Consider the following 15,862-nt stretch of genomic DNA (forward strand, 5'->3'; position numbering starts at 1 on the left):
TATATATATATATACTTGTCTGTTCCTTAAAAAATAACACTTAAGAGAAAAAGCAAATGACCTTTTAATGTAGAGCATAAATCATAATCTGTAACGCATTATCACCTTTTCCCTACATTTTTCTTAAGTAGCAGAGAAGTGGTGGGGCACTTATTATTTATTTGAATAAATTTTAAAAAAATCCTGGTTAATAATATATTATTAAATGCGATAAAAACTGTATCTTGAAGACAGAAACTGATTGCAGATTTGAAATCAGCGACGCGAAGATTCGTTAAAAATTCTTACGCAACAGAAAACAATACCAAAAAAAAATTGCACCTCAGTGTTATTCAAGAAAATATCATCATTATTTCCAGTTTATGCGTATTTAATAGTTGAAATGCAAGTCTTTTCTTAATCTTACTTTTCGATTGTTTTCGGAAATATTTATTCGTAAAATGAACAATTATTGCTCTCTTATCAGAAATTAAATAAAAGTAAAAATCTACAGAACTGAAATAACGGGTGGCAAAGAGAAACTTCTTTGCACTCATAAGATCTCAAATTAGAGGAAAAGAAAAAAAAATGCCCATGAAATATACACAAAAAAAAGCTCGAGAAATTCGGACGGCGAGGAAAATTGTCAAGTAAAAAACATGCGAAATGAAAAGATTTGTCTAGAGGCAGAAAAAAAAGCTCTGATAAAGCGTCTTTTTTTCCCTTTTAACATTCCTTAAAAATGTTCCACTGCATTTTGAGACCAAGAAGTAAAATGTTGAGTGAAAAAAAATTCGGGCAGTCAAAGTATTCGAAACACTGTCTGTAAAATATTCCACCCTTCAACAATTGTTATTTCAACTCTACTCTTCACATTTTTCTTCTGGTTATCTACCGGTCAGGAAAAGTTTCGTGACCTTTATTCCAAATTCGAGGATTTGAGGTCTAACTAATCGTTATAATACAACTACTTCAACGAATCCGAAATAGTTGAATATGAATTATTTTTAAAAAATTTTTATTTACTGGGAAATATTTTTGTTTTAATATTCTCATCAGAGGTTGACACCGAGTTCTTTTAAAAAGACGGATTCTTTTTCTAGATAAGAAACAAGTGGTTCATCATCAAGATTTATTTTGAAGCAGCAGGAACATTACATTAGAACATAGCTGAAATCTCAGTGCATTGCCTGCGAAGCGGCATTAACTGATTTTTGAGACATGTAATGGGGGAACGCGTGAAGTGGGAGTAGAATTGGGGGGAGAGGGGTTGTTAAGACCAAATAGTAAATTCATGAGTGGGCAATCAGTCGGTTGAACATATGATGAAATCGATAGGAAATTAAACATAATTGATATTAAACTAGATTAGAATATAATAATAGTTACTGGGGTCAGAATACTATTATCATTTACGCTGTTGTAATAAAATAGAAAAGAAAATAAAGAAAATATATTCAACCACTCGTTTCCTGTTTGCTCATCCTACTAAAGTTAGCAATTTATCGTCGCCACAGCTGCGACCCACTTGGGTTGCTCGCATACCGTGGCGCCGATGAATTGCCGTGTCTTAAACCTTGTTTATTTGGGATTAAATTATTGGTGTGATTGTTTAAGAAAAAGGGCTAAGTCTGTATCACCTCAGGAAGAACGCTGTAATGGGGCCATATTTGGTGTTGTCTAGCGAATCGACTTGCAGTGCAATCGCATGCGTTTTCATAAAATTTAGCATTGTGTTTGTCCATGAAGATGTTTATACCATCCATCTTTAAATCTGTTCTTATACTGTTGATGAAGAGGAGTGATGATTTTTAACTGGTAGTTAAAAATATTTATATATATTATATATATTAGTTAAGAATATTTATATTCGAAATTAGGAAGGTTTCCTAATTTCGAAACCACTTCAACGTAAATAGTTCTCACCTCCATAAGAATTAAATTTCTATGTGTGTAATAAGTTCTCAAATAGATTTTATAAATAATTATGTATACACTGTAAACATTTATTTTCAAATTATTGCTTTTTGTTCAATGTATTATTCGAGAACACACCTGGAGCATAACCCGTTCGAAGCTGCCATTTTGCTGATAAAGATTAGCTGACTCTGACGTTATAGGTCACATGTCACAGTGGGCCAGCATCCAAGGTTTCGTGGCCAAAATTAGTATTTCGATAAAATTTGTTTCAAAATTTGGGGGGTTTTTATGTGCAGGTAAATTGAATTCATAGTTGAAATTTTAAAGTACACTAAAAATATCCAAAAAACAAAATGGCGGCTGAAATATGGCGAGCAAAAATAAAAATAATAATATAGCACGTTTAAATAATTAAATATAGCAATGAAAATATAATATATAATAATAATAATTTGTATTAAAAATGAAAAGCAAATTATATTTCCGAAGTAATATTACAAAATAAATCGAATTAATTACAAAATAACACGAAAACATGAAAAAAAACATAATTTTTGTTTTTCGGTACATTTAGTCCACCATTGCAATACGGGCAAAGTGGAGCAGGGCTTTTCGGAAGAAGAAACACCAAAGAAGACAACAAAAATATGTTTAGCTAATTACCTCGGGGAACTTTTTGGAACTGAGTTTCGAAAGTCATTCAAACATTGTAAATGTCAAATGATAAGATATAAACTATAAGTTTGTCAAGAGTATTAACTAATCCAACAAATTGAAAAATTGTACTACAATTTCAGACTAATTTAATCTGATAAAAATTTAACACTAAGGNGCTTTTTGTTCAATGTATTATTCGAGAACACGTCTGGAGCATAACCCGTTCGAAACTGCCATTTTGCTGATAAAGATTAGCTGACGCTGACGTTATAGGTCACATGTCACAGTGGGCTGGCATCCAAGGTTTCGTGGTCAAAATTAGTATTTCGATAAAATTTGTTTCAAAATTTGGGGGGTTTTATGTGCAGGTAAATTGAATTCATAGTTGAAATTTTAAAGTACACTAACAATATCCAAAAAACAAATGGCGGCTGAAATATGGTGAGCAAAAATAAAAAAAATAATATAGCGCGTTTAAATAATTAAATATAGCAATGAAAATATAATATATAATAATAATAATTTGTATTAAAAATGAAAAGCAAATTATATTTCCGAAGTAATATTACAAAATAACTCGAATTAATTACAAAATAACACGAAAACATGAAAAAAAACATACTTTTTGTTTTTCGGTATATTTAGTCCACCATTGCAATACGGGCAAAGTGGAGCAGGGCTTTTCGGAAGAAGAAACATCAAAGAAGACAACAAAAATATGTTTAGCTAATTACCTCGTGGAACTTTTTGGAACTAAGTTTCGAAAGTCATTCAAACATTCTAAAATGTCAAATGATAAGATATAACTATAAGTTTGTCAAAAGTATTAACTAATCCAACAAATTGAAAAATTGTACTATAATTTCAGACTAATTAATCTGATAAAAATTTAACACTAAGGTGAAATTCCTACATATATTTCTGAAATAAAAATTTAAAAGTTACATTTAAAAAAAAACAATTTACATATTTTTCACTACATTGTACTCTCGTCGGTCCAAAAAGTAAATTATAATGTTTGTAATGATTATGAATACTTAATTTGGGCTATATTAAAACAGCCTATACGTATTTTAGTTCAAAATTTAATATTTGACTTTCGGCCAAAGATCATGGCCTTCTTGCCCACAGTGCATGTGTGGGTACGGGAGGTTTTCATCTTCTTGATGTGCAAGTACCGAATTGAAATCAAAAACAAATATTAAGAAGAATTGGTTACATATTAAAATTACGATTTTGATTGTCTTAAAAATATGTAAATCCCAGGCACAGAGCAGAGAGAAGCACCAAGAAGCTGAAAGATTATATACGAAAAAGGAAAACGACTTCTTCTTCGAAGAAATTAAAGAATGGAGTAAACGGTAACCCGCACGCGGATAGAAGGTAAGCTAGGTTCGGTTAAAGTTAGTACAATGGAAAAGGAAATCTTCAACAATAAAGAAGTAACAATGCCACTGCTGGTTAAAAAACGAAGACTAATTTAACTCAATTAAGTTGGTGAAACGGAAATGATTGGCTAAAATGTGATGTGTGCAACATTACACATCTGGCTTGGCAATTTTTACAATTACTTAACAGATAGCATAGTGGCTTCGGGGATGAAGTGCTCGCCTGCCAATGAGGTGAACCCATGTTATCGGGTCATTAAGTATGAAACGTCCGATTTGAGACCATGCACCTAAACTATCAATACCACATTGCCATTTTAACGATAGCTTATTAATACCGCAAGCGAAAAAATCTGGAGAGCAGCTGGTGATGAAATCCCAAAATGCATTTTCCGCCGCATGCTGGGAATTAAATATTTTTCCTTGCAAAAAATTGTCCAAAGCTCAGAAAAAATGGTAATCAGATAGCACGAGATGTGGCGCGTACAGTGGATGACAAAAGATTTCCAGGCCCAGTTCCTGTAGTTCAACTAACGTCGATCTTGCAATGTGTGGTCGAGCGTTGTTCTGCAAGAGGATAGGTCTGACCCTTTTGACTAATCTCGGCTGCTTAATTTGCAGCTGCCTCATCATTGCTTCTAACAGTTCACAGTAAAAGTCCCCTGTTATCGATTGCCCAGGTCTCATAAAAGTATAGTGTATAACACCCACGCTGGACCACCGAACAGACACCATTAGTTTTTTTTTGTATATACTCGGCATTTGGGTGTGTTTTGGCACTTCATCTTTGCCCAACCATTGTGCCGAACGCTTGCGATTATCAAAACGTATCCACTTTTCATCGCACGTGACTATCCGGTGCAAAAATGGATCGCCTCTTTGACTTGATACCAAAGAACAGCAAGCCACGAAGCGGTTCCGTTGTTGACGCTCGCTCAACTCATGCGAAACTCACTTATCCAGCTTTTTTTACTTTTTCGATTGCTTTCACGTGACTTACTATTGTTGGAATGGTAACTTCAAACCTTGATGCAAGTTCATGCATCGTTTCAGATGGATTTGCTTCCCCTACAGCTTTCAGTTGGTTGTCACCCACCTTGCTTTTAGACAGCTCGCGTGGTTCATTTTGAAGATCAAAATCCCCAAATCGGAATTTCATGAACCATCGACGTACTGTAAGTTCATTAGCTGCATCCTTGCCAAACGCTTCGTTAACATTTAGGCTTGTCTGCGCTACATTAGCTCCATGATAGAACTCATATTCGAAAATAACTCGCATTTTTGTCTTATCCATGGGTTACAATATTTAACCTCCAGACGACAATACGATAGACTATTAAAAACAAAAAACTGCATCTAAAAGCCAGATGGCGTACCTTCTCAATGCAGAAAAAATGAAGGACGATCGAAGTCAAGTATCGGAGACATCTGGTATCAAACTTGAGGCTTTAGTTAATCGGACATTTCATACTTAATGACCCATTATAATCTCAACAACGGCTAGTCGACACGAATTCTGCACTGGGTTCGCATCGACCACTGTGCTGACGTAATACTATCCTGAGTGGTAAATAGATCATGGGCTAACCGTGGGAGGCTTTCGTTGTGTTCCTCTCCGTGCTACGCAAATGTGGGTTAGTTCCATCAGAAGTTCTCCACGAAGGAAAATTTCTCCCAGTACTATCCAAGATTTCCTTTTTCATTTGGATTGGTTTTAAAATGACAAGGCTACGGAGTTGAACGTTAGTAGCCATAAAATCAACTACGGTTATATAACTTAGCAAACAGATGAATGTGTTAAAGCCCAGACCTGGGCTGATACACAAATAATAAATTTATATAGGTATAGGCATGTGCAATAAGTATCTTAATTAGTGTAGCATTCAAAAACATTTTACAATATAAGTTAAAAATAGTTTACAAATTCGATGTTATAAATTTTGCTTTTGTTATAAATCTGGAGGATCTTTGGGGGCTTTATAATATATTAGTATTTAAATCTGAAGTCAGAGCTTTCTTTAAAAAAAAATTTTGTTGATGTTACTTATGCCACTTGCCAAAACCACCAAGCCTGCTTAGTGAAACCAAGCGAATTTAAGGCAGAGTGCGCATTTCGTGTTCTTCAGTTGTGCCATCTACGGCTAAGAATGCGACTTCAGCTGCACACGTCAAAGCCTGTTTATAGGGGGGGGGGCCCATTCAACCACCCATTCATTCATCCACAGATCGTAATTTTGTCCTGAATCAGAGAACGATCAATCTCCAATTCATTACTCCCTAAATTGTGATTTGTTATGACAACAAGGAGGACTTTGTAACCAGACAGATTTAACGTGCGCCAGTCACCAGTTACTACACAGGGATTCTTCAGCCGATGGGGATTGAGCTCGCAACCGTTTGGAGATGAGCCCAACCCCCTACAAACCAGGCTATCTCGGCCCAAAAATAGTAAATAAATGGAAATAAAATAAAAAACTCAAATAGTAGGTAATAAAAATTAATATCCATCTGCTTTTAATATATAAGTGTTACGACTTTATAAAGACATTTTTTACTTACATAGACCACTTTTGGAGGGAAGACGTTTATAAAAACCTTTCAATCCCCGGTGAAACTTCGAACGTATTATATAGGTGTGAGTCAAACCAGGTAGTGGGGTGAAACCGGGTACCTCGATTGTACTGAAATTAGATCTGATTTTCTAGCGGACAAAATCAGAATTACACTTTACTAGTCAAGAAGAAGGATTTACCTTATTGGCGTATTAGTGTTTGCTGGCAGCAGCGAAAAACTCATTGCGAGCCCCTTCCTTTAAAAACAAAAAGCCTTCTTTTTTAAGCATAATTTGCATTTAAAAACATAATTTGTAGAATTTTTTAAGACACAAATACAAAATAACAAAATTGTAATTTTTATATAAATGTAAAGAAATTCTCACTGATCGGCCCCGAAAAAATACCCCCTCCTCCTCCCCATGCGTCCGGCCTTTTCTAAGTCATGTAACTTACATGTGTATAACATAAAAATGCCTGCTACTTTTTGATTGAAATTCCAGAAATTTTCTAAATTTTCGATGGAGTTAACATGTGTCCCCGGTTTTATCAAACTATTGGGGTAAGACTGGGCACACAAAGCACCTAAGACCGAGTGCTACTTTGACTTTTCCCAGAAAAAAAATAATTATATTCTCCTGAGAGAAATATCTCTGTGTGTATATATATATATATNATATATATATATATATATATATATATATATATATATATATATATATATATACTGTGTGTGTGTGCGTGCGTGCGTGCGTGCGTGTGTGTGTGTGAAGGACCATAGTTTAAATATTAATATATTTGCTTGCTACTATTATACACAATAATATACGCTACGCGGGTGTACACGGAATTAGCAAAAGTTTACCAAGCATTATTTTAGTCATAAATGTTGACACTTTTGTTATACGACGTACTTGTCCACTCAGTCAATGACTCCCAAATGCCGCACAAAGTCATTCTATAAGCGTTTACGATATCAGTATTAGTTTATAAGCAGTGTCTTTGACGTAACCCAAAAGAAAGAGATCACATGACGTAAAATCCAGGGACCATGGTGGCCATGCGGTAAAGAGTAAATCCCTTGTATATTTACATCAAAAGCACTACTACTAAAATAAGTGACTCCAAATATACTACAAAAACATAAATAAACACTTTGGTGCAGCATTAGAAACCGCTGACAGTGAATCAAATAATCATTAAATAAAAATAGAAAAAAAATATATTTGCAAGACAGGAGAGCAATTAGTTAAAAAAAAGTGATAGAGATANAAGCACTACTACTAAAATAAGTGACTCCAAATATACTACAAAAACATAAATAAACACTTTGGTGCAGCATTAGAAACCGCTGACAGTGAATCAAATAATCATTAAATAAAAATAGAAAAAAAAACATATTTGCAAGATTGGAGAGCAATTAGTTAAAAAAAGTAATAAGAGATAGTATAATAATACATAGTCTTTATTTTTGAAAAAAACTGGTCAAAATGTCACAACAGTTACAAGACAAATCAAGAGCTGCTTTTACTTTATAAAATTATGCGCGTTAAAATCGGCTTCTATATTTTTAGTGACAGGTCAAAATAATGAAGAAAAACAATTTTAAACTATAAACATTTGATTTCTTGCAGTTATTTGTTATAAAAAATATGATATATCTCGTTATTCCTAATGGAAATTGAAAAAATATCCCTGTTGTTTTAAGTAATTACTTTTCAAAGATGGGGGAAAACTATTCAGTGTCAGAAATAAAAAAATGTTACAATGTATTATGAAATGAATTATTGAATTATTGAATTAATAACTTTTAAAAAAATGCATATTCTCCGCTATACAGAGATAAAATATAAACAGTATTTAGTGTGGAAGTTATTAAACAATTCAATAAAGGAAGAAAAAAAGGCATCAAAAATTTAAAATAAGAAAGGTTATGAAACATTTAAAATTAGTTATTACTGTTTGTTACCGTCTATTTCGTATGAAATTTCCCATTTATAAACACTTTTAATAATAATCTGGGGGGGGGAGTCACGTGGGTGAAGAAGGAGGTGTTGTTATTATAATCGAAGCATGAAATAGCATTTTCTCGATACCAGCAGCACGAAACATACTTTTGTCTTGAAAATCAAACATTATCTTGAAATTAATACATTACTAATTTATTTTAACTCGTCTTAAAACACAAAAGCCTGTTGGATCAAAGTTTCATAAAATAACGTTAACTTTTCTAATTTTTCGCGTTTGCAGTTGCAGAATTTTTACTCAAATACTGTTTAAATGTTTCCGAAAAAAACAATATTTTATTATACATGTAATATAGATTGTCTCATACGAGTCTTTCTACATTAAATTATAAGCTAAAAATAGATCTCTCTTATTAATTTTAAGGCATAGAAATCGTTTTTTCACAAAGAGCCATAAAAAGTCAAGATGCCAACAAAAGATTATTTTTCAAAGTTAAAGGGTAATAATTCTTTAAACTCTTTAGAAGAAAGGCTTATACTCATTAAGAAAATTCCCTTTTGTCTGAATGACGTAATGTTTTGGCACATATCAAAATCTCTACATTTTCCCGTTTGAATGACGTTTGATTAAGTAAAGGGGACTCTTGAAACCCTTTTAGAATCCCTTTTAAAATAGTCATCGAATATGAGTGGCTTTTTCATAGGTAGATAAATCTGTGGCATGTCCCCACATTCTTTCTATGGGAAACCATCATTGTCATTCATGGGGAAATCCAACGTAGGCTGCTAAATAAAACTGTTTTAAATTAATAAGATGCCTATTTGTTTGAATTAGTCAAAGTCTCTAGGATTATCTATCCTTTGATAGTATTTTATTACATATAGATATTGCTGGTATTGAGATATTTTATTTAATAATACCTTTTATACTGGTCATAATATAGAGAGAAAAATATATTTGAAAAGTCGATGTAGGAGAACTTTAGAAGATATACTTTAGGAAGAAAAATCCACCCGCATCGAAATATTTAACTTCAATCAAAGATAAAATTTTCCTCCAACATTTATTCATGCTTAATGTTTGTTCAATATTTACATTAAATGAATTAGTTCAGCTTCTATTAAAAGCATTATTTTCCTCATATCTTTTTATGAATAATATTTTGTAATTTAATTTGCAACAAAGAAAAACAAACATTTGGAGAATAAGGATGTAATATATTTTAGTTAATTTGAATGTTTTTATTACGATGCCAAGAAAATAAATCTCGCAGTGGACTGATAGTGAGAACACGTCTCCCAATACAACACCGAAGTCCAGTCTGCTGTCAGTAAGTGGGTGAATGAACACTTTGATTAGCCTGCGTAAAGACTGAGGGTGCCCGGTATCGGTTCACGTTCTGCCGTAAAGTGCTCGACTTGTCGCGTAGGTCAAGCGGCTACCAAAGCAGGGAAGCCATCCGCTCCTCAGAGTATCAAAATTGCGAAGACATGTCTTCGGATCATCCTCGGGGATATTTCCCATACCGTCGCCAATAGCCCATTGCGCAACTCAAGTGCAGAGTAAATAAATTTCCTACCTACTAAAGAAATAAAATATAAGTAACAGTATAAATCATGCACTACATATACAGTATGAGTTTAAATATGATTATATATGATGATTTAAATATGATGAGATTTAAAAAAAATAAAAAATAAAAAAATAAATAAATAAAAACACTAAAAACACAGTACCAATAGCAAAACTAAGTAATTAAACTATTAATACACTACTTTACAGGTCTGCAAAAAACATCCAAAATTTGGATGAGAGGAATAGATAAAAATTTAATATTTTAACTATTTATTTATATGACAAATATTTTAAATAGTTTTATCAAATATATCAATATCAATTATTTTAAGTAGTTATTTCTTTCACTTGAATGAAACATTTTCTTTTGTTCGCACGAAAATAAATCTAAAGCAAACACTTTAAACAAAACTGTAAACATTTTTACAATTAGATGACGCTTTTGATTAAACGTAAAAAGATTTAAATATGAATTCATTACCCATTTCGGGTGTTGTTTTTTTTAAATAATTCCGAGGTTCCTTGTTTACAAATATAATTTAAAGCCGTCTTTTGTTTCGTTTAACTTGTAAGGGAGTGAGATGTAGAATTTTGGTGTTTCGTGACTCAATCCATTCCAACAACTAGTTTTAATTTCTCCAGAGAGCATAACACATCGTTTATGCCTCACAAAAAGTCATTTGTTGCTACTACTTTCAATTATTTGCTGAGTAAATGAAAATAAAATTACTTTAGCATGATTACTTCCATTTTTTCCTCTCAAATGCAAAATATAAATTTCTGTATCTTTATGTATTGATTTAAAAAAATATTTTTTATTAATAATAAAATATCTTGATAGCTTTAGAAAGAAACAACATCATATCTACTTAAGGAGGAAAATTAATGATGAATGACACAAAAATAAAATTAAGAGAGTGATTATTTGTGATAATATTAAATTTCATTAAAAACAGCATTTAATAATAGTGCATTAGTTTTAACACCAATGTGTTAATTTTAAATAACGATTGAAAAAAATATCGATTTATAAATTATGCAGACTATGTCATTTAAATTATCAAAATACAAAAATTGAAGAAAATGGGCTGAATAGTTTTTGAGAAACGAAAATGTAAAAATGTGCCTTTTTGAAATTTTGCAATTCGGAAACTATTGTCAAGATCCTCATACAAGGTTTTAAAAATTAAAAAATATTCTAATCTTAAACTAAATTTGAGTAACAAGAATATTTCCAATCATTTATTGCTCGAAAGATCATTCGGATTTCAAACATTCGCACCTAAACTCTGACGCTCGAAAACTCCTCAAATACTTCTGAAAAGACTCCTCCAACTGAATGCATTTATTGGTTTCATCATTATACATTCAAATGAAGATTCATTCATTATACGGTTCAATGAATGAATAGTTCACGAAGTACTCGAATCGACAGTTCTTCTGTGTCAATGAACCCTAAACATTTAATCCTGAGTACCAAATACTTATCTCTACACCTACAATAGACTTATTTAAATATATCGAAAATGGAAAATTTTCGAATTTTAATTTATTGATATTTTAATTTTTTATTGTGGTATAGACAAATTTACAAATTAACTTTTCGGGACACGCCGCCTTTTCTGAGAAATAAAGACTGGAAATATCAATTGATTATTCTTGGATAAGCAAAACATTCGTATTCACTAAAATATTTCAATAGTGTCTACATTTATATTTGGTTTCAAACTATCACCGATTTGTTACATTTTTAAACAAATTTAATAGATAAATGAAAAGAAATCATTTAATCACACAAGCACTTTTTTCATAAAATAGCTTTTCTTGCTCTTACAAAGTGTGAGCCCAGCTGTTACACAGTTAAAATTTTATTTTACAATCAATTATTTGTTCATCCAATTGCACTTCTTAAAATCCTCTTTTAAAAAAAAAAAGTGGAAGGAAGCACAAATGTTTCAAATTTATTTTGTAGAAACAGGTCTGTCTAATACACTCTCAATAACATACTTTCTCTGAATAAACATACCTTTTTTTCGACGGATTTTGATATCTCACACCCAAACTACTCTCATGTCCATAAATTAAGGATAATGAAGTTCAGGCACAGAAAGAGACAGAATCCAAACAAAATTGACTTATTTGTAAAGTCTATGTATTAAACAAAAGGTAAAGAGCAAAAAAGATGCTATATGTTTGACATAATTAATAAAAATTGCGATTTTTACTTCCTGGAGCAAATTTCAAAAAAGAACCTATTTACAAAAAACAGTATAACATGGTTAATATGATGGTTAATACGGAGTATGTCTCCCGGACGATGCAATACATGCCGTACAACGCCTAGGCATGCTGAGTATCAAATTATCAATTTGATCTTGGGGAATATTACACCACTCATCAAGCAATGCCCTCCGAAAGTCCGGTAGACAGGTGGGAGGGGGTTGACAGGCTGCAATTCGTCGGCCAAGCATATCCCACACATGCTCTATTGGATTCAAGTCCGGTGAGTATGCTGACCAATTCATACGGGTTATATCCTCCGATTGAAGGCATTCGTCTACAATGTTTGCACGGTGAGGGCGGGCATTGTCGTCCATAAACAGAAATTCAGCAACCATGGATCCCCGAAACAAACGTACATGTTGTTCCAGAATGACATCCCTATAGATGTGGCCTGTCATCGTTACACTCTGAACATGCAGGTCAGTTCTGGAACCAAGAATAATTCCTCCCCAAACGAGCCATCCTGCACCACCGCAACGCTGTCGTTCAATGGTGTTGTCTTGGTGGTAACGGGAACTGTCGTACTGGTAGCTGCCTTGAAACTGTCGTACTGGTAGCTGAAAAGAGCTGACGAGACAGGTCTGATGCTGTGCTCCGTCTGTTTCTTTTGGCAGTAACTGCCAAATACCGGTCTTCATTTGGCGTTGTAACTCGGGGGCAACCTGTGCTGTAACGTCCACTCACATTACCATCATCTTGGAATCGTTGCCAAAGCCTGGAGATGACACTCTGGGTGATTCCAAGTTCCTCGGATACTTCCAGATGGGTACGTCCACATTCCAGTCGTCCGATGATTCTGCCACGTAAAAAAACATCCAAATGCTTCCTTTGTGCCATAACTATGCGGTTATTGCACTGAAAGGCTTTTAAAGCGCTTGTGAACAATTTTACTTCTGTGTCACCATTCCTTATATACCCCTCTCTTACACTCTCGTCATTGTGACGTACTACCAGCGTCATCTAGTGGTTTCCTGTAATTTGCATATTCTTCTTCAAGATGTGTGTGATAATTCTGCAGGTGAAATTTTAGTTTTAGAGTTTGATTTCCGTGTGATTCTGAATTATCCTTAATTTATGAACATGAGTGTATATAGGGTAGTCGTAAAGCAATCTGAGAAATAGCTTCCCAATAGTTTGGTTAGGAGGGCAGCCCAAAGTATTGATCTCTTAATGCTAATTCTACTTTTTGTGTATTTCGCAATATCTCGATAACTTTTTAAGTTAACTGAAAAAAATTTGCACGCAATTGTATGATCCTCCTCGTAATATTCTTTTTAACAGGTTCCTCTGCAGCAAGCAATTTTCCGATTCGACCACTTCTTACTAGGCTTATTCCTAAATATTTATAACTCTTTTCATCTTTTCCAAATCTATTTGTTTTACGTTTCTTGCAATTTCGTACCATACTTAGCGGGGCTCTTTTTCTGCAATACCTAATTTCCTATTCTGACTCAGAACAGCATGCTTTTGCCATTTATAAATGCTTGATAAAGAAATAATATTTTCCATATTCTTCATTTCACTAAATTGAATAAATTCTTTCAAACGTTTCTAGTCAATTTTGAAATTTCACTCCTTGTTGTTTTTAATTTTAGTACCACTCGATTTCTCTTCAGTTCCTTCCAACACTGCATTATTCACTGAAAACATTTCCCTAAGTAATTCTATATTTTATTCTCTAATTCAACTCCACCCAGTCAGTCTGAGATTCTCGTCAAGACTTCCGAGTTTATCCATTTGAATTTCGAAAATAACTTTTCTTTCTTTAATGTTTCGTCAGTTTGGGAAAACCGTCAACAAAAGCTTTCATTTCGGCACATTTCTTTTCAGGTAAAGCATATGTGATTTGATTTAAATTGTTTTCACTATCTTTAGAAAACTGGCTTTCTTTCTCGGTATTTAACATTATGAAGTAATAACGGCTTTATGTAATGATAGTCATCCAACTCTTCATGAGGAAATGCACTATGTTTTACTTTCTTTAGTACACCAGTACTAAAGAAAGTAATAAAAGAAAGCAGCCCAATTGCATTCATCAGTCATAGTTAGAAGCTAGCTTTAAATAAAACTCATATTTAAAATTTACTTTATGAATTTGTAGGTTGGCAAAGATATTTTTGAAGAAAAATAGAATTTGTCAATAAAGATGTCGATATAAATATAGACTTGAAATTTTATGTTCTGATGTTTTCAGTATCTCTGATGTTCTCATGTCTTAAACGCTTATAATCTTTTAATGTATTTGTGGAAAATAGAGTGATAGTTTTTGTAAATATATGTCTGACGTCACAAAGTTATTTTATATGTTCTTTAAGTTGTAATTATTATATTTGTTAAAAGAGAAAATGGCAATGATGTTTGTATTCGAATGTTGATTAAATGAAAATGGTGAAAGTTAATGCATCGTGTCAAGTTATTTTCGACTAGAATTATTGTAATCTTGCAAAGTATAGAAATTAAATGGAGTCAGATAATAAATAAGCTGAGTACGACTGAATGAAATAATATTCAGGGAGATACTACCGACATTAGTGGTGACCGACAGACGTGATTCTTTAAAAGGTACTGTGTCTTTAAGTTTTAAATTATGGAACTCTTGATTAAGAAACGCTCGCCAATTAGAGGCAATTTTACCAAAACTTACAATGCATTAACTGAATTGTTGGCGGAAGAAAGTCCTCAGGAGGAAATTATTAAAGTAAATTACGCTCGTTTAGAAAGAATTCATCGGTCTTTGGCGATATTGGACAATGAAATCTGCGACATGTTATTAGATACTTCCGAGCAGCAAAAATACGATGATGAATATAATGCTATCGAAGAATATAATGAAAAAATGGTTTCTGCGAAAGTAAATTTCGAGCTTTTTTTGGCGAAAAACGCAAGTTTAGATAGAATAAGTTTAGATGGTTGTTCGTTGTCAACGAAAAGGAAATTGAAATTGCCAAAAATAGAATTAGTGAAATTTAGTTCAGAGTTAAAAGATTGGCTTTCCTTTTGGAGCCAGTTTAAAAGAATACACGAGGATAATGAATTAGAAAATGAGGATAAATTTCAATACTTAATTCAATGCATCAGCAAAGGAACAAGAGCTAGAGAAATAATCGATAGTTTTCCGCCCACTAGTGAGAATTATAAAAAGGCGATTGAAAGTTTAAAATCTCGATTTGGGCGAGATGAGTTGTTAATTGAATTTTATGTGAGACAACTTCTTCAACTGGTTGTTCAAAATGCAAAAGGAGCCAAAAATAAAATTAACACCAGTAGTTTGTATGATAAGTTAGAATCATATCTAAGAGCGCTGGAATCAATTGGCTTAACCTCCGACAAATACGCCGCCATGCTTTTTCCACTTGTAGAATCATGCATTCCGGAGGATGTTTTTAGGGTATGGCTAAGAAACCCAGGCGCCATTACAGATGATTCATCAAATAATGTTTACAGCACAAAGTTAAAAAGTTTATTGGCATTTCTCAAAACCGAAGTAGAAGGAGATGAACGAATTCGTTTGGCGCAATCCAGTTTTGAAAATGATCGAAA

At 33.0% G+C, this 15,862-nt stretch overlaps 1 protein-coding gene across 1 annotated transcript; it reads right to left on the reverse strand.

The window, feature by feature from the left end:
* Positions 1 to 4,899: 4,899 nt before the first annotated feature.
* Positions 4,900 to 5,238, reverse strand: LOC107443477 (histone-lysine N-methyltransferase SETMAR-like). Its single transcript, XM_016057342.2, has one exon. It carries the CDS (start codon positions 5,236 to 5,238, stop codon positions 4,900 to 4,902), a length of 339 nt encoding a protein of 112 aa, XP_015912828.2.
* Positions 5,239 to 15,862: the final 10,624 nt, after the last annotated feature.

The sequence above is a fragment of the Parasteatoda tepidariorum genome, chromosome 6, assembly GCF_043381705.1.
Source record: "Parasteatoda tepidariorum isolate YZ-2023 chromosome 6, CAS_Ptep_4.0, whole genome shotgun sequence".
Taxonomy (NCBI): Eukaryota; Metazoa; Arthropoda; class Arachnida; order Araneae; family Theridiidae; genus Parasteatoda; species Parasteatoda tepidariorum.

Bases quoted from the DNA above. Each gene is read 5' to 3' on its own strand.
- LOC107443477 (XM_016057342.2), bottom strand. From the start codon at position 5,238: ATGGATAAGACAAAAATGCGAGTTATTTTCGAATATGAGTTCTATCAT.